This window comes from Balaenoptera musculus, chromosome 1, assembly GCF_009873245.2.
Source record: "Balaenoptera musculus isolate JJ_BM4_2016_0621 chromosome 1, mBalMus1.pri.v3, whole genome shotgun sequence".
In the NCBI taxonomy this organism is placed as follows: Eukaryota; Metazoa; Chordata; class Mammalia; order Artiodactyla; family Balaenopteridae; genus Balaenoptera; species Balaenoptera musculus.
The window spans coordinates 107,347,618-107,369,739 of NC_045785.1; the positions used below are offsets into that span (position 1 = coordinate 107,347,618).

The window sequence follows — 22,122 nt, forward strand, 5'->3', positions numbered from 1 at the left end:
TAGCTGTGTTATTGTCATCTCTTAACCTCTCTGTACCTCAGTTTTCTGTCTACAAACTAGAGATGGCATTTACCACCAACGTACCTCCAGGGGTATCAGAAGGATTAATAAGTTAGCTGCCAAGTCTAGAGCCTGTTGAGTGGTGTCTGAGAGATTCCTCCAGCAGCAGGGAGACTGGGAAGAAGGGCAGGTGGGTAGCTTCTATCTGACTCTCCCAACCTGCCTTGCAGTTATCTGGTGAGAGTTTTTCAATGTGGAATAGACACTGAGGAGATCCGTTCTCTCAGAGAAGGCTCAAAACAGAATCTTGACACCATATGTTTGGTAGGAACCTATTTGACCTTGAAAAATGGCTGGGGACAGATAGGCAATTACTTTCTACCCATGGAAAATGTCACTTCATGCCTCACCTTAAGCTGCCACACAACTGCTGCCAGGTTCCATTCACAGGCAGTGGTGTGTCTGTGGAGGACCTTACCCTGTACAGCTGGATCCCTCAGTATCTCTTCTGAGGCAAATAATTATGACTGACTCAAGATGATAATCGCCCCTGGGCTGCATGAAGGCCAAGCTTTAAATCCTAATCCTGGTCCTTCCCCTGTTAGATTAAACCTTTACAGTGTGTGGATCTACCAATTTAAAAAAAGCACTGGACAGCATGGCATCAAAAGTTCAGCTCTCTCCAGAATAAAAGGGCTAATTGCCTAATAGCAGTTATAACACCTCCATCAGGGGAGATCTATGACCAGGAAGGATAGAGTTACTCAAGTTCAGTTAGAAAGTTTCAAGCTTGGCTCTGTAATCCCTAGGCCTCATATTTGGGGCATCATAGAAAGGCCTATCTGCTTTTCATCATGACTTTGTTACTTGGCACCCAGAGGAAGCATGCAACACAGAATTGGACAAATACTCCTGAAGATCAGTTCAACCTGGGGATCAGATTTTCCCACAAAGAACACTGACGTTCAAATCAGAAGTGTGGGCTGCACCTCTCTGATTCTGGGAACCCCAAGATGTCATTTACCTGCTCGATATGACAATTTTCCTTAGGTTAATTGTGGGTAATAAGTTCTGCCCCTCCTCCACAAGATAGATCAAGTGAATTGATATGCAAGAAACACTAGGAACATGCTAGAAGAAATAAGTGATTTTTTTTTTTTAAACTCACTCATTTGGAAATAAAAGGAAAGGGAAGAAGGTGTTATCCAAATCTGTTGTAAGTCCTTTTTGTAAAATGTATACTGAAGTAATAACAGCCACCACTTTCATAAACTGCACAGATTGTTAACTAAGAGACTGATTAAAAGTGAGCCAGTGAGTAAAGTGAAGGAAGAAAATGGGAGTGGTGGGGGGAGGTCAATTCTTCTGTCGTTTTAAATTCCTGAGAATTATAGTGCAAAAAAAGAACATCTTTAATCATGCAAGAAATTCATTGCTGAAAGTGGTGCTGCAGGGACTCTGCTTACTAGGGCTCGTGTATAGAGATGCACCAGCCCCTCAGACAGTCTCTGATTCAGGGCAGAAGGGAGTTCATGGAGGCTGAAAGGGCTACATACAGCAGCTCTTTAGTCCAGGCCATGGGGAAGGCCTGGGGCGAGACGGGGGTAAACAGCTGCTGTTCCTGAGTTCCTGAGGAGGGTCACTGGGGCATGCCCAGGTAAGAATGAGCATACCACCCACACAGCACCTCCCATCCACCCCCCACCTCCTCCTCTCTCCTTCCTCTAACCCTGAGTTACCCCTCTACGCATATTGTGCGCAAATGATCACACAACCCAAGGTAGCAAAGTGTAGATGAAAAACGTTTGCCTGGTTGGATGGAAACTACTCTTAAACATAAATACAATCTGTAAAGCGAAGTAGGTGTGTACCTAGAAGTGATAGTGAAATAGGCACGGAGAGTTTTCCGTCTTGTAATTATCATATTACAACTAAATATGTAATTGGGGGAGGAAGGAGAAAAAGGAAATAAAATTCTAGGTTCAGGAGTTAAATAAGAGGAAAGATTTTTTATGAAAGACAAGTCATCTCCACTGCCCTAGACATTGCTGCTCCCAAAGCCAGGAAAGAGTGGTACTCCACTGGAGCCAATGAGGTAACAGTGGGATATACTGTAGCCTCCAGCCCCACGCATTCTGGAAGTTCTCCCGGGCAGACAAAGTATATTATGGAAGAATTCATAAAGTCTCCTGGAGGGAAAAGTAGATGGCGTCACTGCCTTTTTCTGCAAATTTTCCATCTATGAAACAGGATTAGTAAAGACTCAGCTAAGAAATATGTTCACAACAAACTTCTTGGGGAAAATCTCTGGCAAAGGCATTATTGGGATTGTGTCCTGAATTCTCCAACCTTCCACATCTTTATGTCAGAGCTAATAGTTACATGTTAGACTGTTACAAAACAATAAAACTAACTTGACTTTTCACCATCTTTGTTTTTTCTTTTGACCTGTCAGTCATGCTACCCTGTGAAGAGTAGTTTCTGGTGTTCTTCCTTTGAAATTAAGGGGTTGAGGGACAAGAGCACTGGGGGACCGGGAGGGGCCGTGATAAGCTGGTAAACGTGTAACAACCAGATCTTTCCAGGGTAAAGAGGCCCTGGTTTGTAGTGTTTGCCAATTTCCTTGCTATAAATTCTCCCACCATCACCAATTTCAACCCACCAACTTAATGTCACTAGACACAGAGATGAGAAGAGATGTACAGTAGCACAAAATTATAAATATTTCCACCATACAATAGATATAAATAACCTCAAGAGCATAGATAATAGTAAAATAATTAAGAAGTGATTGAGCTCTGTGCATTACCTTTGTTTCATTTTTAAGTTTATGTAGTTTAATTGTTAATAATGACTGTACACTTAAAACTGCCTCACAAAATTCCAAGAAATTTAGCAAATGGCTCTTACGAGCCAGTACTAGCCCAGCTCCAGCACACAGCTGGGTGGAATGGAGGAGAATCTGATTTAGAAAGAACACGAAACTCTCCTGATCAATTGAGGTTTGGTCAGCTTGTCCCCTCTCCTTCTCTACACAAATCTCAGGAAAAATCGAAGTATACTTCTTCGGCGCTTTGGGAAGAGACAAAATAATAGGATTTGTTCTCTTCCATGTCACTGAGAACTGTAGAAAGAGTTAAAGTTATTCATTACAGATAAAAATAGATAAAGTAAAATTAGCCAAAAGATTCTGCCTGAGATTTATCATGTCACTTCTCTGCTTAAAATCCTTCAATGACACAATTGCTTACCCCAAAATTCTAAATTCCTTAACACGACTTACAAAGCCTTTATAACTGATTGTAACCCACCTAGAGAGGATGTCTATTTTTACTTGCCCAGAATCTATTCTCCCTTCTTCTATAATAACATCTTCTATTGGGAAATACTCTTCCTCAGTTGGATATAGTCTTGGTGGGACTGTTTACCCTGACTTCCCCTGGTCAAGAGTCAGGTCTTGTTGTTTGTTTTTGTTTTTTGTCTTTTGTTTTTAACTCAAATGGGCCAACCATACACTCACTCCCTGGAATGTGAATCTTGAGTGGAGTAACCGAGGGACCGAAACTTGGTTGAGATTCATTTATCTTGACAGAAGCCCTTAAAGAGACTCACAATTAGTTCCTGCTTACCTAGATTTCTGGGAGATGCTTAGTTCCTCTTTTTTTCAGATCATGGTTCATCGGCCTTCCTTCAGTTCGCTAAGCCAGCCCAGAGTTCCTTTTTTTTTTTTTTTCAATTTAATGTTGCCAAAATTGTCTGTATTAATTACAAGCCTCTGACTGGTAGGTACACCACCTTTCTAGCCTCGTCTCCCACATTCATCCACATATGCATGGGTCCCAGCCTTACAGAAACATTGGCTGGTCCCCAAATATGGACAAGCCTGGCACTTAGTGATGAAGAAATTCCATGGTATTTCAGGACTCTGCCCTGTCCTGCCTTTTTTCTTTAATCAGCTCTTTCTCATCCTTCAAGATTCAGCTCAGTTGTCTTCTTTATGAAATTTCACAAACTTCCCTATACAAAGTGAGTTGCTCCCTCCTTTGTGATCTCTCAATATTTGTGTACACTTCTATCATAGCACTTATCAAAAGAGATTTCAAAAAGAGATTTCATACTATATATCTGTGAATATTCGGTACTTAGCACAGTGCCTAGAACATAGCAATGTTTGGTGAATGAATGAACACTACTTAGACATCTCCCAGGGCAGGAAGGAGATAATTGGCTAAGCACTCCCCAGCACCAGAGCAGGCTGACACTACGTAGTAATATATCTGAGGAAGAGGTTCCGTGAAGGTCCCCAGAGTTCCAGGCTGAAGGCAGGCAGGCTTGCTTTATCATAAATAGAGGAAGGCAGGGAAATTTTCACATGAGTTGCTGGATGTCATCTCCCAGAGCAGCCTTGGAAGCCATATGTTGACGATGGCAGTCAGAGCCTTTGAATGACTGTAGACTAGAGGACCACCCCCACCCCCTCCACCCCCTACCCCCACCCCCGCCGATGACATCCCTACCAATTCCCACTAATTGGACTTCCGGACTTTACATGAAACAAAAAATAAACTTTTATTGTATTAATCTTCTGAGCTCTCAAGATTTATCTGTTACAGGATCTAGCATTATCTCATCTGTTTACAGAAACTGAGGTTAGGTGTGGCTATAACAAAAACCTAAACTATGTGGCTTTGGCTTAACAGTTGGACAGTGAGTGGTGAAGAAATGAAAATCAAAGGTTACAAGGATAGAGCCTCAGGCTATACCATGCAAATATTTAGTAAAAATGTCGCCTGTGATGATTTGTGTATTAGTTATCTATTGCTTGGTAACATATCACAAACATATCAAAACTTAATGGCTTGAAACAACAATAAGCATGTATTATCTCTCGTAGTTTCTGAGGGTCAGGAATTCTGGAGCAGCTTGGGGTCTCTCATGAGGTTGCAGTCAGATTTTGACAGGGCCTGCGGTCGTCCAAGACTTGACTGGGGTGGTAGGATCCACACACTCACGTGGTTACTTGACCAGAAGGTTGGTGCTGGCAAGTTGGTATCTCTCTACTTGGGCCTCTCCATGGGTCTGCTTGAGTGTCCTCATGACCTGGTGTCTGGTTTCCCCCAGAGCAACTGAATCAGGAGATCAAGGCAAATGCTTCAATGTCTTTTATGACCTAAGCTTGGAAGTCACATACCATCAGTTTCACTGCATTTTATTAGTCACTTTCCCTCAGACTGCTCCAATTACTGTACAGAGAATAAACTAGAGAGGAGCAAGATTTGAGATAAAGATGCCAATTTTGGCTCCTTTTTCTCTGTTTTAATGATTTCCTTGTACATATGATATGTATTGTAATCTTCTCCAAATGCTTCTTGGAAGTAGGCAGGATTGGAATCATAAATGATAATTATAATGCAAATCCCAGACCACAGTACAATTGCCACCATCAGGGAAGCTCTCAGCCAAGGATAATGTTTTTGGCCAGGACAGAGTTTTGAGTTCTTTTTTTTCCCCCTCCAGCTTCTGTTCTTCTCTAACATTCAGCTTTCCTGAAAACTGTTCAGCTTTTCTAATTCATCTAAGTTTTCCAAATGTATTTTTCTATCTTTCTCATTTGCTACAATTGTCATCTCCACACTGGCTAGATCTGTAGATGGAACAAAGAACAAGGCACCTCCGGAATTGAGTTAGGCTAATAAAACCAACAGAAAATGGATGAGATCAAATATACACAAGTGAGCTAAACCAGCAGAATATAATGTAACAACAACAACAACAAAAACCCCAATTACATCTTTAAGGCAGACATTATGACAAGGGACATTCTTATGACATTACAACAAATAGGGACATCTCTAATGTCTCTCAGACTGGAACCTCAACTTTCTCCAATTTCTTTTTTTCATGATTGTATCAGAATGAAGCAGTAATTTCCAGGACAACTCTATCTTTCATGAATTACAGACTATTTGTCCTCCCTTTAAATATTTTTTATATACTTATCCAGTAGTCAAAGACCCTTCTTGACTTGTAAAAAATCCTGTTGACCTAATTACTGTGTCTAGTTAGGTCCTATACATAGACCGGGACAGATGAGACTCTCATCTTTACAGATGAGTAACAGACAAGGAAAACAACAACAAAGAGACAGCTAACAGCCTAGAATCTATGAAAGGTATAGGAGACATGAGAAGAAAACAGCGGTCGCCAAAAGTAAAAGAATAGAATAATTTCAAAAGATATTTACTTAAGAAAACAAAAATAATCTTGAAATCTATTTTATGCTCTCAAAAAGATGTAAAGAAAACCTGGGCTCTATAAACAAGAGATGAAACAGAAGATAATAAGATAACAAACTGAATTGGAAAAGGAGCTGGCAGAGTTAGCAAACAGTGTCATGGCAGAATTTAAGAAGAATAAAGAGCAGAATTAACAGCACATAAAGCCAAATCAGTTTTGTAAAGTGTCAACATCAGAAATTCTCCCATAATGCCAAGGGGAAGAACAAAGAGATGAAAGTTATCGGAGAGGAGATAAACGATATGGAGAGAAGGCAATAGAAATCCAATACATAGGTATTGTTTCTCCTGAAGGAGAGTCAGGACAAGAGAACCACAGTCATCAGAGACATAATGGGAGGAAACTTCCTTGAGCTGATAAAAGACCTGAAACCACAAATTGGAAGGAATTCACCATGTACCCAGAAAAAAAAACTAGATAAATTGTGATTTGCAAGTATAAAGAGATAATCCTACAATTTTAGAAATATAAGAAACAACTCCTGCTGTGGTTTGTGTACTGCTAATGAACAGTTAAGTTTTCACATTCTTGCCCAGTTGTGAACATAGACTAGGATCACACCCTGTCAAAAGGAGCTGAGGCTTCCTGTGAAGAAAATATATATTTCAATGTATAATCCTGGAAAGGGAAAGATCTTGGTTGAGAAAAGAGGACTTGGAAGGTGAGCCTTAAATAGGAAGAAGAGGGAATTCCTTTCTCTGCCTGACCCTCATTCTCTTAATCCTGGAATCCAAAGAGTTCCAATGTGCTCAATATGCTTCCAACAGATAAAGGAACAATGGCATGTGCCATATAGAAGCAAGTCAGGGACTAAATTAGGGAGTTAGTGATTTAGTACTTGTCAAGATCAGAGAACATTACCTGGCTCATAGTAAGTACTTGGCAAGTATTAGCTATTATCATTATCATAAATATTATTTCTATGTGATTAATTACTGTCATTTAGTATAGTGTTATTATTAAATGATACACCTTAGACTCAACCGGGAAACAGAGATTTGAGAGAAGGGTTTGTGCACTTGGTCTAGAGGGATAAGAAGGAGAAATCTCCCCTCTCTCTCAGAGACCACTGTTGGCCATGGGTATTAGTGATAGCTCTAAAGGAAAAGAGAAGCTAGGGTGAGGACAAGAAAGCAAAACCCTTGGCTCTCAATTGTAGCCATCTCATCCCTCCCAGTGTGGAGTTAGTCCCTCCAGAGCCAACTTTGATTAACAGGGTATTTATTAAGTTAGCTACAAAGGAAGAAAATATCAGGCTGGCTTCATTCTTCTCCATAACATATTGAATTTCAGAAAAGAACATCTGTAAAATATTGAGGATGAAAAGTTTAAGCCAGGAACCCCACAACAAGCCAAATGGCATTCATGAGTAAAGGCAATTGAAAGGCATTCTCAATTATGCCAAAACTCAAAATTCCTGCAAACCCTTCTTTAAAGAAAAATTTATCTCATGATTCACTCAAGCCAAAAGAGAAAGAATTTTAAAAAGAATTTAAGAAGGCCAAGTATGAAAGAGGCTGGTGATGAATACTGAAGACATTAAACATAAAATGAATTAAATGTAACTGTAGTAAGAATAGCTACAAAACAGAATACAAATGTCATAAATAATTCTTAACACATAGAAATTTTTTAAAAGTAAGGCTTAAAATCCCAGGTTATACCAACATAAACTTGGGAACTGTGTGAGGTGGAAGGAGTAAGTGAGAAGGAGAAATATGAGGAAGTAGAGTGCCCTGATATTTTTTACTTACAAAGATATTATTTTATTCTCTATTTTAGCAGTTAGAAAAATATAGGGTTGTGTGTGTTATTTTAAAACAAAATGTATGCCTTCCAAAGTACCAGGGGAAAAAATTAAGGAACACATAGTCCATACAGAAAAAAAGAGAGAACAGAAAAAAAGAAAAATTAACAACAGACACACAAAACAAGAAGGCAGAATCATTAAAACAAACCAAATATTTATTTGTATTGATATAAAATAGAACATGGAACAAAGACAGTATGGATCATTTTGCACTGAAAAATATGGCATCTATAAGAAGCCCTCAGAAATACAAGGAGATATAGACAGAAAAATAGTAGTAGTTAGAGATTTTAACATGCCTCCTTCAGTTCTTGACAAATAAATAGAACACAAAAATATAGAGGACCTGAATATAATTTACAAGTCCGACTTAGTGGATATGTAACAGAATGTTAAATGGAATATTTCATGTGTCTTAGAGTTTCAGCCAAGGCTGCAAAACCAAGGACCATGAATGCTCAGTGCCTATACATTCTGAAGAGTGAAACAAAGCAAAAACGATCCAGAACTGCTATTAAAAAAAAAAAAAGTGGCCCCCCAAATGGTCTTGCAACCCTTAATCCACCATCTACTCCAGATTATTTAAGAGAATGATTAGGTTTAATTGAGAGGGCATTCTTTGAAGAGATTGGTCGGATGAAAATAAAGTGCTGCAATGTTTCCCCTCCCGTCCCCTCCAAATACGGGTTCAAGGTAAACCTCTGAGATTTTTCCGGGAAACACTTGCTTGGAGGGAAGCCTGACATCTTACTAGGCATTAGCCACCTACTAATCTTCAGAAGTTTGCAGGTCCACCTCAGGCTGCCACAGGAGCCAACCTTGGAGGAGCTAATGTGTGTGGCCCCAGATCTGCTGAGTCACAGACATGGTGACTGCCCAGGGAAACTTGAGGGCTTGGGTTAGTGTTTCTTGTGGGCCAAATTCTTCACCACATGATTATTTTATTACAGAAAACAAACAAAAACAAAAACAAAAAAAAAGCATACTGGTTAAATAAATCATGGCATAATCAGATGATTGGAATTATTGAATCAATGAAAAATGTAAGATCTTTGGCATGAGAAAATATGTTCATGATTTATTTCTAAGTGGAAAAAGTATATAACAAAATATCATGCTCATTGTATCCATTGTGGGAAAAATGAAAAAGTATACCTGCATAAGTGTGGGCATATAACAGAGTAACCAAGAATAAGACTGAATATCTCAGACTTTGGAAATATGCCGGGACTGAGCTCCTTGGTACTTGTCTTTCCAAAGTCCTGATGGTAAATCACAATCCAGTGAGAAAGGCGGGGGCTTCTCTAAAATGAGGGAATGTTCTTGCTGTCATCCAGAGAAGAAGTTAGTCCTGGAGCAGGAAGTGGTGGGGAGATAAGGAAAGCTTTCTGCTCTGCGCAGGCCCAGAGGACAGGAAACCCAAATCTAAGTGTGGAGAAGATCACAACAGTTCTTATGGGAAGAGCATGCACATCTTTTACCTTTTTTTCGTGAATTCCAATTTATATATTCAATTTTAAATTTCCTCTCTATATATTCTTCCCTTTTATTCACAAATTACATGGATCAAATTAACTCTGCATTATAATTATATTAATAAGGAATCCCCAAATTAGCTTTAATAAATGGTGAAAGAGTTAATGTTATATATTTTAAATAATGCCTCTGAGTCTTTCCAAATTTGGCAGATATACAATCATCAGTCTTTTCAATACAAAAGGAATAATTGGCAACCAGAAATTTTAAATATACGTTTAAACAGAGTAATAATGAAGGAAAACTGTGAATGTAAATTCATTATAATAATAATGAGTAGGGGCTTCCCTGGTGGCGCAGTGGTTAAGAATCTGCCTGCCAATGCAGGGCACATGGGTTCAAGCCCTGGTCCGGGAAGATCCCACATGCCGTGGAGCAACTAAGCCCATGCACCACAGCTACTGAGCCTGCGCTCTAGAGTCTGTGAACCACAACTACTGAGCCCATAAGCCACAACTACTGAGCCCGCGTGCCACAACTACTAAAGTCCACGTGCCTAGAGTCTGTACTCCACAACAAGAGAAGCCACCGCAATGAGAAGCCCGTGCACCGCAACGAAGAGTAGCCCCAACTCACCACAACTAGAGAAAGCCCGCGTGCAGCAACGAAGACCCAACACAGCCAAAAATAAAATAAATCAATTTAAAAAAAACACACACAAAAAACACTCTGGCCCTTGGTCCCCTTTCTCCAGGCAAATCAGAGCTGACCTTTCCCCATTCTAGAAGGGCTTTGAGGTGGGAAGCAGAGTCTCACAACCAGTCCTCCAGTTCTGTCAGTGTGTATGGAAGCTGTTAAAAATGCAGATTCCTGGGAGCCACCCTCAGAAATCCTGAGTCCACAGGTCTACCTTAGAGCCTATGAATCTACATTTTAAACAAGCTTCCCAAGCAGTTACAGCACCACACTTTGAGAAAACTGCACCTATACACTTTTTAGTTACCAAGTAGATGCTGTCCATGGGACCACTGGGAAGGAAGTGCCTCCTCTCTGAATATTTGGGGTTTCCTGGCCAGCCTACCTTGGTGGATTACTGGGGTATAGAGTGGGGTTCAAGGTCTCAATGAACCTGACATAGCAAGGAAAGCTACATTGTAGGATGGCTATACATGGAGGGAGACAACTGGAGTAGGAGGCCATGGAATTGGTGATGTCACATATCTCAAAAGATCCTAAACGTACAACTGCATGTGAATCTACTACTATATCACAAGAAAAAGTTTAAAAAGAAAATTCCTAACAGAAGTCATCCAGCCACTGGCATGGGCAGGAGAAGAGGTGCTAGGATGTTTCCCAAGGATCTAGTGTTCGTGTCAGCTCCTGGGCTCAGTCTTTTGTATGAATTTGCAGGAAGAGGGGAATATAGTTAGCTGTCAGGATGTGGATGGTGCTGGACAGTGTGAGAAGATAGGTGCTGTAGCTGCTATGAAAAAGAGTGCAAAAAATTGATGTGAACAAACACTGGTCCAAGGGACACAGATTGGTCATGTTGTCAGCAGACTCTTTAAGAGTAGATTTATGTGGCTGTCTGGCTGTCAATCTCCAGATGAATGGTAAACAATGGCCAGCAACTATGAACATGAACTATTTTGGAAAGCATCTTTGGAAAATGGATACAAACAGGGGGCTCAGTTAGAGCCCAGGTGGCTTGACAGTCCATGGAGGAAGAAGCAGATCTCACTGTTGAACAGGACTGCCGCAGCTAGAGTGAATTGGGAGAACAGTACTGAGGTAAGGGAAAGAGGACAAGCCATCTTGGTGACGGAGTCCACCACCACCAGGAAAGAGACCTGCTTTGAAAGGACAGTCAATTGGACGTTAATCTAGTGTGAAGGTTTTCTGGAGACATTCCATCAAGAGCAGGGGGCAGTGGTTCTTTGGGTCACCCATGCCTGTCCTTGACCTGGACACAGTTGTTAACAATAGGGAGAATCCTGAATGGTGTCTTTCAAAGTTTTACACAGCCCTGGGGCCAATGAGACTGCATACCTTTTTCTGCTGCCAGATTCATTGAGACCCTGATCCCCACCATGCACTCCAGTAAGCCACCAAGGTAAACTGTTTGCCTTGATGGGCTAACCCAGCATTCTGCACTATCACACAGTCTTGATAGATGACAGTCTAACTTATCATATGCCTACACAGATGCTACTGGTTCCCTGATAGATGTAGCCAGGGACACAAAGTTCTCTGGTTTAAGACTCTCCCTTAGTAGGGCTGCCTCCACTGCTCCCTGGCCTTCGGGATTGGGGATTGGACATCTGATCGGTAGTTTGTGCTGCTTAGTATGAGTAGAGTTCAAGTCTAGGAAAGAAAGACACATTCCCTTGTGTGTAATAAATCTGAGTCTCAGTTACTCAGATTGTAGTAATCTAAGCACTCTGGTTGAAGATGCAGTTCCACTCAAGGCTGTGCTTCCAGTATTGACTGCAGCCTTGAATCCCACACTGGGTGATTGCCCTCAGCTGGAGCCGGCTTCAGGACAAGACTACAGGGACTACAAGGAATAGGTAGAGTCCTGGTGGGAAAGGATAAGCCCTACAGCAATGCATTAAGCCTTCATGCAATGAGTATTGAATGGATGAAGTAGTGATTCAGTCTACATATGAGCAATTCCAACATGGGTTGAGGGGGTGGGGGGAGATTATTTCCTAAAATAACTCATCTTCAGACTGTTAAAGAATTATTCCTTGTTTTGAATTAAATCTATCTTCATTTAACTTCCAGTCCTTTGTCCTACAAATATCTCTTGGGGCTATATCAAGTCTATCCATTCTTTCAAATGAAGACAGCTGTCAATGTTCCTGAGTCTTCTTTCTTCGATTCCTTTCATCAGTCCTCACCTGGTGACTCACCTCTGAGCATTCTCCAATACATCTACTTGCCTCTTAAAAGCGTGGTAAAAGAATGTAATACTCCAGGTGTGGTCTGATGGGCATCAAGTACAATGAGATGGATCACTCCCTTGTTAAAGATGGTGTGCTTTTATTGTTGTTATCACATCAGAAATTTACTGGGTTAGCTATATTTGCTAAAACCTGCCTTTCCACTCTTCCCTCTTTATGCAGTTGTTTGTGGAGCCAAGAATAAGTTGTAACATCTAGAACACAATGCCTGATTTACGGTCTAACTCATTTTTTTTTAATGGTCTAACTCAATATAATAATAATCATTATTATTAACTTCATCTTATTAGTTATGACCATTATAAAATTACCACTTAAAATGTTAGCTCAGGCCCCACCTCCTTTAGCCTCAGAAATGGAAATGCTACCTTGCAATACATGTGCTTTTTTTTAACATTTATTTATTTATTTATTTTTGGCTGCGTTGGGTCTTTGTTGCTGTGCACGGGCTTTCTCTCGTTGCAGTGAGTGGGGGCTACTCTTCGCTGCGGTGCGCGGGCTTCTCATTGCGGTGGCTTTTCTTGTTACGGACCACGGGCTGTAGAGCACAGCCTTAGTAGTTGTGGTGCACGGGCTTAACTGCTTCGCAGCATGTGGGATCTTCCTGGACCAGGGCTCAAACCCGTGTTCCCTGCATTGGCAGGTGGATTCTTAACCATTGTGCACCAGGGAAGCCCAATACATGTGCTTTTGAATTTTCAGACCACATTGTTGTATCCCGCCCCTTTTAGCCAGGCCACCTCTAATTAAGCCCCGCCCCCAGAGCGGCCCCTCCCTGGCCCCGCCCCTGGCCCTCAGCTCCTCAGCACCCGCCCACTCCTAGCCCGAGGCGGGAAACGCTGGACGTAGCTGCTGATTGGCTGGCTGGGGCGCAGCTTGATGGCGTCGGGCTGGCGAGCAGAGGTCCTGGCAGTGGCCCGCGGGCGACGGTTGCCGGTGTGAGGGGGCCCGTGGTCAGAGCGTGCTGTGGCCTCGGGGAGTGGGAAGTGGAGGCACGAGCCCTCCTTATACTTCGCCATGAGTTTCCTGATCGACTCCAGCATCATGATTACCTCCCAGGTGAGCCACGGCGTTCCGCCCCAGGACCCCTCAGCCTCCCTTTCCCGAGTCGTCTGCTCCGGGCCTCAGCGATGCGGGCTGGCCCGGGGTCTCGGTCTTCTCGCCCGCGGCCAGTACCCGCCTCAGCCGTGCCCAGAGCTCGGGGAGGGTGTGGGATTTGCTGCGTCCGGTTCCCTGCCCCCTAGCTGTCAGGAGGCGTCCTGCGGCGGTCCGCGCCCCCCGCCCAGCTTCCATTTCTCCTCACCCCACCCCACCCCCAGGTTTTCCGTCCACTTTTGGGAGAGGTCAGGTGGCGTTAGCGCTCAGAGCGGGTGCCATGAGAAGGGAGCTGACCCCAAAGTGCCCCGAAGCTCTGGACTGCGCCGCTGATTCATGGATTAGGGAAGAGTGTGGTTCCGGGCGCGGAGGGCTCGACTCGCCAATCCCTGCTGGCTCCTGGGGACACGTGAGGGCTTTGCTGGTTTAGCTGTCAAATCCTGAATCAGGATGCGGAGAAATTTGCCGCCGTCACTTCAGAGATCTAATAAGTATCAGGTTTCGCTTGTACAGTAACACCTCCATCCTTCATCCTCTATTTGCTGCCCACGCTTTCGGATCTTTTTCTAACCCTCTTTCCTTCCCGATTGGCCACCTTCATTCATTCGTACAGTCAGCAAACTTTTATCGAGCATTATATAAAGTTCTGAGGATACAAACCTAAAATAAGACACTGACTTGTCCCTGCTCTATAGAAACTTCGTCTAGTGAGCCTTTTGCTTTTACCATGTCAGTTCGTTGAGTTACTCTGTTTTATTTTCTTCACAGCATTTATCATAGCACTGATATCATTTATGTATTTGTTTATGAATTTATTTTTTGAGATAAATTCTTCATAGCTCTATCCTCCCTCCAAGTGCGAGCACTCAATAAATATTTGTTGGCCAACTGTTAAAATTTGTAGAAGCTCAGACTACCTAATTACTGATCTTCCCTCTACCCCCCCCCCCATTTTTCCAGTAATTTAAAGTATTCTTTCTTAATTGTTCTTTTTTTTCAAGTGGCATATGACAGAAACAGTTCCTTCTGGGGGTTTAAAGTAAACTAAATCTTAGGGGGTTTTTTTTTTCTGTTTTTGTATTGCTTTATCCTAATGCTTCTGTCTTCAGAGTGGAGCATTGTCCTTGTTTCTTGAAAACCTTTTATTAAAACATTTTAGAGAGCATGAAACAAGGAACATCCTGATATGATAAATTCTTTGTTTTTAAAATTACCATTCTTTATAAGTTTTCATAACTATAGTTTTTATTGGCTGCGTAATATTCAAATGCATCAATGTACAAAAATCTGGACATGTAATTCTCTTGCTTTTCTAACTTTTCCAAGGCTTCCTGTTGCCCTTTATGACAACTCCGGGTTATTTTTAGCCCTAGTACCAACTCAAGAAAAATGACAATATTTAAGTAGCATTTTTTTCACTCAGAATAAAAATAAGAATGTCATGAGGAAATTGGCGTTACATTATAACCACTGAGATGGTTATAACCATTTTTAACGTGGATATAATTGATTGACAAGTTGAACCAAGAAAGTGGCTTTCTGGTCTTGTATGCCATATAATACTTTAACTTTCACACACGCATTCACATGCAATATTAAATTTAATTCTCAAACCTGCTCTTTACAAGTGAGGAACTAAGACCCGAAGAATCCTTTGCGTGGAATTGTTCTCTGTCCATATATTTATGTGGCTACTTCATCATCATTTAGGTATCAGTAAAAATGTCACTTTGGGGAGGCTTTACCTGATGCCCTACCCCCAGTCAAGGTAGCCTCCATTCCAGCCACCTTCTGTCTCATGTCCCAGTTTTAGTTCCTTCTTCATATCTATCACTTGTTAGTTTGTGTTTGTTAGATGTAAACTCCATGAGGTCCAGGATACTCTCTGTCTTGTTTCTGCTGTATTCCCCAGCATCTAGATCAGTTTCTGGCACACAGTAGTCCTAGTAAATATTTAATAAAAAGCACCTTTCTGGAGAAGTGTGATTACCTTAGAAGCACCTTCCCCTCATTTTTCCTGTTTTCTATGAACTGAAAGATTTATATGAAACGAAATCTGAAATCAGAGGTCACATATTGAAGCTGGTCTGCCTCAGGCAACATCCTGGTGTAGAGATTGTCACAGGATAAAGTTCACTTCCTTAATGTGGCTTATGGGGTCTCTTATGATGAGACCCAGCTCTTACCTCTTCACGTCAGCCTTGGCCCTCACCATTTCTCACTTCAATTTATAACACACTAGCCTTACTAAACTTCTTTTCGTTCCTTAACCTGGCCATGCTACTACCATGCCTCCAGGTTTCCACCAGTCTGTTCTCTTTCTGGACCTTTTCCCCATATCCCTCCACTTCTTTCTCCTGGCTAACTCCTATTCAGCCTTCAGATCTCAACATGGATATCCAAAAAACCTCTTCCAGACTGGACTAGACGTCCCTTTACATGTTTTCCTAGTACCCTTTGCCCACTTCACTTATAACAGCACTATCACATTGTTTCATAATTACTTGTCTATCTCCTCCATAGATTATAAACTCCTTAAGGCAGTGTCTATGCTCTCTGGTTTGCCATTCTACCCCTAGGACCTGGCACATATTAGACACTAATAAATATTTGTTAAATAAATAAAAGTGTAAATAAATGATCCAAGAAAGGGATCTTTTCTTGTCAGTTCTTTAATAACTGTCCTGCCAATGGCCATCTATTTTTTTCAAATCTGTAGCTAATTTTCAATGTAGGAGTTATTTTTTGTAAAAGCAACTGTTATCTAACCTCTGTTTTCAGCCTTCTCTACAGTCATAAGACTTATCAGTTCCAAAGTACACTCTTAAGTCCCAAGGTCAAGACTCTGCACAATTTCAAAAATATTCTTTTTGAATAAGAGCTGTGCACTTTCTATTTTATTTGCAAAAATGTTTGAAATCGCTTTTCCCTTTTGCATGCTTTTTAGATCCTCTGTAATCTTGCCAGAATTCATATTAATCTTGGACTTCTTGAATTCTCCTGGTATTTTTTTTCATATTAGTTGTGTAAAACTCTTCCTAAGCTTTTCTTCAATGTGAAAGGAGCACACAATGAAATATAAAGGTATGTATCTTTTTCTCTTTTTCTTCCGTTTCCCACCCCCTCATATAGACTTATCAATTTCACTTGTTTTCTTTTCCTTGTCTAAATCCCATTTCAGAGTGCTCTTAGTGAAATATTTTATTCTTTTTTCATCCATCTCCACCATATACACTACTCCCTAAATTTCTAACTTCTCCACCTGCAGTCATGACTTCAGAAGTCATTTAAATATGGCCTCTAGACTATAAATTTAAATGTCTCCACTGGTAATGATTTATAACAGCCAAAGGATCTCTCAGGTAGTCTAGGGGTATTTTCTCCTAATCTATTCACCCTCTTCCTTTTCTACTCGGTCTGGATTCATGGATCCAAGCTACTTTCTCATACCCTCTTGTTTCTTTACCTACATATAAAAGTCCACACTCAGATCACTGCTATAGTTTGTCTACTACTAACTCAGGGGCCTAAAGGCTTCTGTAGAAAATCATACAACTGTGCAGATTGCCAATGCCATAAGTTTATGGACACCCTTAGCTCACTGAATCGTTTTTTTTCTTGACTTTAATCAGCTGCTTGTTCCCTTCCCCTCACAATTTCTCTGAGTCTTTATCCCTCTTTTCAAACCTCTCTTTTCCATTTTCGCCTCTCCTACTCTTAGCAGATCACCTTGCCTCCTACTTTATCAACAAAACTGAGGCCAAGAGGTATGAGCTTCTTCTATTTCCTACATCTTAATCTAAGCAGTTATTTATATCCACAACCATTCCCAATTCCTTTCCTCCCATGTGAGAAAATAAGGTGCCCCTTACTCCTGTTTAAGGCGATGTTTTCCACCTGTGCCTTTGATCATGGAGCAGCTTATTGGGAAGTGGTTAAAAGCACAAGCTTTGGAGTCAGCCACCCAGACTTCAGCTTGAATCCTGATTCTGAAACTTACTATAAATGGGTTAACTTCTGTTAAGCCTCAGCCTTCTCTGTAATGAAGACAATCAAACCTACCTTATCTGGTTTTCATGATTAATGAGATTGCAAGGCTAAGCACTTAGAGTTCCTGGAATATACCACATGGTCAGTAAAAGGTAGCTGTTGCTAATAATAATAAATTAATAGCATCATCAACTCACCTCCAGTGTTCTGTCAGTTCCTTCTCATATTTGTTTATCTCTTTACTGCTTTCTTCCCCTTGGCCTGTAAATTTTTCTCTTTACCCCACATTCTTCTTTAGGCTACTCTCTAATGTCTTCTCTCTGTCTCATTCTTGGCTGTCCCTTGGGTGATTTGTGCTTATTGTCTCTACTGCCTTACCCGCCGCTCGCCCACCCCCCCCCCCGGCATCCCCAGCCCACTAGAGTCTGGGTGCTGCCTCCACTCAAACTGTTTTCCCGAAGGTCAGCGTTGACCTCCAAGTTACCAAAGCCTTTGAGCATTTTTCAGTCCTGGTTCTATTGCCCATCTCTGCTTCATTTAACACTCCTTTAAACTCTATTCCCTTGGTTTCAGGATACCACAGTGTCCTGGTGCCTATTATTTCTCTGACCGTTCCTTCTCTGTCTCCTTCCTGGTCTCTTCTTCCCATTCCTTCCCTCTACTGTTTTCTTCTTGGCATATTGCCTTCTTCACTCTACGTACTATTCCTGGATGATCTCATATTCTTTGGTGGTTTCAGCTCTTAGGTGCATCTCAGCCCTACCTTCCTAATCTGTCTTTTATGTCAATTTGGATTGCCCTCAAGCACTTAGCACATCTAAAAGTGAATCCATCATCGTCCTATCTCCCACCCCCATTCCCAAACCTTTGTTTTCTTGCAGTAGTCTTTATGTAAAGTGGGTGGTGTCACTCTTCATCCTGTATCCCAAACTAGTCATCCTTGATTCCTCCCTGCTGATTTTACCTTCTAAGTACTCAGACCTGTTGCCTCCTCTCTGACCACCGATGTCTTAATTCAGGCCTTTATCATCTCTCATCGGGACTGCTGCAACAACCTCCTATCATGTTTCTTTCTCTACAGTGTTGTTTCCCTCAAATAGCTACCATAGTGCTCTATACAAAATAAACCCAGCCATGTCTTTTCTGTACTTAAATAACTCCTCATCACCTACAGACTATGATCCAAGCTCTTTACAGTGGCCTCCAGGGCTTTCAGTCATTAGTCCTCTGTTCCTCCTCTCTTAGCCTTATTTTTAACCACTTCTTTCTTTGAATTTTATCTTCCAGCAGCACCAAACCGTGTGTAGTTACCAGTATATACCATACTATCGGGTTGGCCCAAAAGTTCGTTCGGGTCTTTCCGTAACATCTTATAACATCTTATGGAAAAACTCGAAGGAACTTTTGGGCCAACCTGATATTTCTTACCTTTGTGCCTTTACTCATGCCCTTTGCTGTCTGAAAAGAAAGCCCTGTCCTTCTACCCCCACTACCTGTCTTTTACCTGCCTAATTCTTTTTCATCTTTTAAGAGTGTTTGTTTGTTTAATATTTTAGGGATGGTGGAAACCTTTGAGTGTGTGGTGAATACCTTGGAACCTCTCTCTAGAGAAATGCATACAGCCCCCAAATTTGCACATGATATCAGGTTTTAACCCTAAATTAAAACCTCCTTCATCTAAGGTATTATCGTCCCCAGAAAAATCTGTCCTAACCCCCTGCCAGATTGGTTTAGTCTCCCTCTTTCATATTCTTTTACAATATCATGTGCATGTCTCACATTATAATTATTTAGTGTCTTCACCACTATACTCTACCTCCTTGAGGGTAGTAACTATCTTACTCATCTTTTTGTCCCCAGCACCTAGCACAGCACATAGAAGTTATTACCAAAAAATAGAGGTTGAATGTTCCTGAAGAACAAAACATCTTTCACTGTGGACCATTTATCCACTCAGCAAACATTTATGGAGAGCCTGCTGTGTGCCAGGCGTTGTGCTGGGTGCTGAAGATACAAAGATTAACAAGACAAACGGGATCCTTATCCTCACAGAACTTACAGTCTAATGCCTTTTTAAAAAGCGTGTATTTAAATTAGACATTAAAAAACTGTGTGGTGAGAGCTTTGGTAAGGGAAATACAGGGTAGAATAGGATTATATAAAAAGAGCAAGTTACCTGTATTTGGGAGGCCAGAGAAGGCCTTCAAGAGGTAGTAATAATTAAGTTACGATCTGTAGGATAAGTAGGGAGGGGACTGGAGAGAAGTTCCCATCAAAGGATAACATCTGCCAAGGTCTTGGTATGAAAGAATGTTGTATCTAAAAAAGCAAAAGCAGGGCTTCCCTGGTGGCGCAGCGGTTGAGAGTCTGCCTGCTGATGCAGGGGACACAGGTTCGTGCCCTGGTCTGGGAAGATCCCACATGCCGCGGAGCAACTGGGCCCGTGAGCCACAACTACTGAGCCTGCGCGTCTGGAGCCTGTGCTCCACAACAAGAGAGGCCACGATAGTGAGAGGCCCGTGCACCGTGATGAAGAGTGGCCCCCGCTTGCCACAACTAGAGAAAGCCCTAGCACAGAAACAAAGACCCAACATAGCAATCAATCAATCAATCAATAAATCTTTAAAAAAAAAAAAAAAAAAGCAAAAGCAGTTCCATGTGGCTGAAAATATGAATTTGGTGGGTAGGAGGGACACAACAAGAGGAGGGGGAGTCTGCTAAACCATGCTCAGAAGTTCACACTTGCTCCTAAAGTCAGTGGGAAGGCATACAAGAATTTGTTTTCTGAAATAATGCCATTTGCAGCAAAGTGGATGGGCCTAGAGATTATCATACTAAGTGAAGTAAGTCAGAAAGAGAAAGACAAATACCATATGATATCACTTATATGTGGAATCTAAAACATGACACAAATGAACTTTTTTATGAAACAGAAACAGACTCACAGACATAGAAAACAAAATTATGGTGACCAAAGGGGAAAAGGGGTGGGGGAGGGATAAATTAGGAGTTTGGGATTAACAGATACAAACTATTATATGTATATAAAGTAAACAAGGTCCTACTGGATAGCACAGGGAACCATATTCAATATTCTGTAATAAGCCATAATGGAAAAGAATATGAAAAAGAATATATATATATATGTATAACTGAACCATTTTGCTGTACACCAGAAACTAACACACCATTGTAAAGCAACTATAATTTAAAAAAAAAAAAAGAATGTTATTCTTCGATAAAGTTCCTAGCCAATATAAGAAGAAAAGAGGAGTTGTGTCAGAGTGTGTGTATGTAGAGAAAGTTCTATTTGCCAGTGGAAAACAAATGAGCTTTAGAACGCTGAACAGAGCTGTCATGTGGCTACTGTCTCTGATGCCAGCTTGAACTAAAACTGACAGAGTGAGATCCTGCAATCTTTTGGCTTTATACTGAGATGGAAACCACTTTAGTGGATTAGGCAAGATGGTGGAGAATCTGAGAAAGGTCCATGAAGGAAAACATATAGAAAATATCACTCTTTCTACTACTTTCCTTTTTTAAAAAAATCTTTTAAAAAACTCCTTTTCCTTGAAGTTGTTTTGTTTTGTTTTTCTAAATACTTGCAAGCAGGAATCATCTGTAAGAAGCAAGTTTCAGTGACTCCTTTTTTATTTGCTAATTTCTCTGGCTCATAAAATGATTATCATAAGATTACAGGGAAAATATATACTTTAATTTTTTGTCTAACTTAAACAAGGATAATTTCAAAAATTGAAGAGCATTTCAACATCTAGTCCCAGTGTTGAGGACTTTAATAAGTAGATCTTATATGGGTGGATGTCGTCTTTAATCTCTGAAATAAGCTATTTAGTTAGGCGACCTTTTATCGTAAAATAGTCTGTAGAAGGCATTTCTCAAAAGATTATGTATATTGACCTTCTATCTTCTTTCTCCTCCAGATACTTTTCTTTGGATTTGGGTGGCTTTTTTTCATGCGACAACTGTTTAAGGACTACGAGGTGAGAAGAGATCATTTTGATTTTGCTAGTATTATATGAATTTAGATTGTTTTAAATGAGACAAGAAAAATACCTCCATTAAAGAAAAATCATGTTCAAGAAAGACAAATATCATATGATATCACTTATATGTGAAATCTAAAGAAAATGACACAAGTGAACTTATTTACAAAACAGAAGTAGACTCACAGACGTAGAAAACAAACTCACGGTTACCAAAGGGGAAAGTGGGGGGTTGGGGGGGTAAACTGGGAGTTTGGTTTTAACAGATATACACACTACTATATATAAAGTAGATAAACAACAAAGACCTACTGTAGAGCACAGGGAACTATAGTCAGTATCTTGTAATAACCTATAATGGAAAGGAATCTGAAAACGTATATATATATATATATATGAATCAGCTGTACACCTGAAACATTGTAAATCAGCTATACTTCAATTAAAAACAAAATGAGTTATGCTTGAACTTCCATGACCTGTG

The 22,122-nt window shown here is 40.9% G+C and overlaps 1 protein-coding gene across 3 annotated transcripts in view; it reads left to right on the plus strand.

The window, feature by feature from the left end:
* Positions 1-13,374: 13,374 nt before the first annotated feature.
* The window catches only part of LOC118896760 (Golgi pH regulator), a 44,351-nt gene continuing 35,603 nt past the window's right edge, over positions 13,375-22,122 (plus strand). For 2 of the 3 annotated variants that reach the window (XM_036855061.1, XM_036855071.1), the window contains exons 1-2: positions 13,406-13,608; positions 21,576-21,635. In XM_036855061.1, the coding sequence (XP_036710956.1) occupies positions 13,567-13,608; positions 21,576-21,635 (102 nt within the window). In that variant the 5' untranslated portion in view covers positions 13,406-13,566. Of the gene's footprint in view, positions 13,609-21,575; positions 21,636-22,122 lie in introns of all 3 variants that reach the window. The other variant, XM_036855052.1, reaches the window with a different exon arrangement.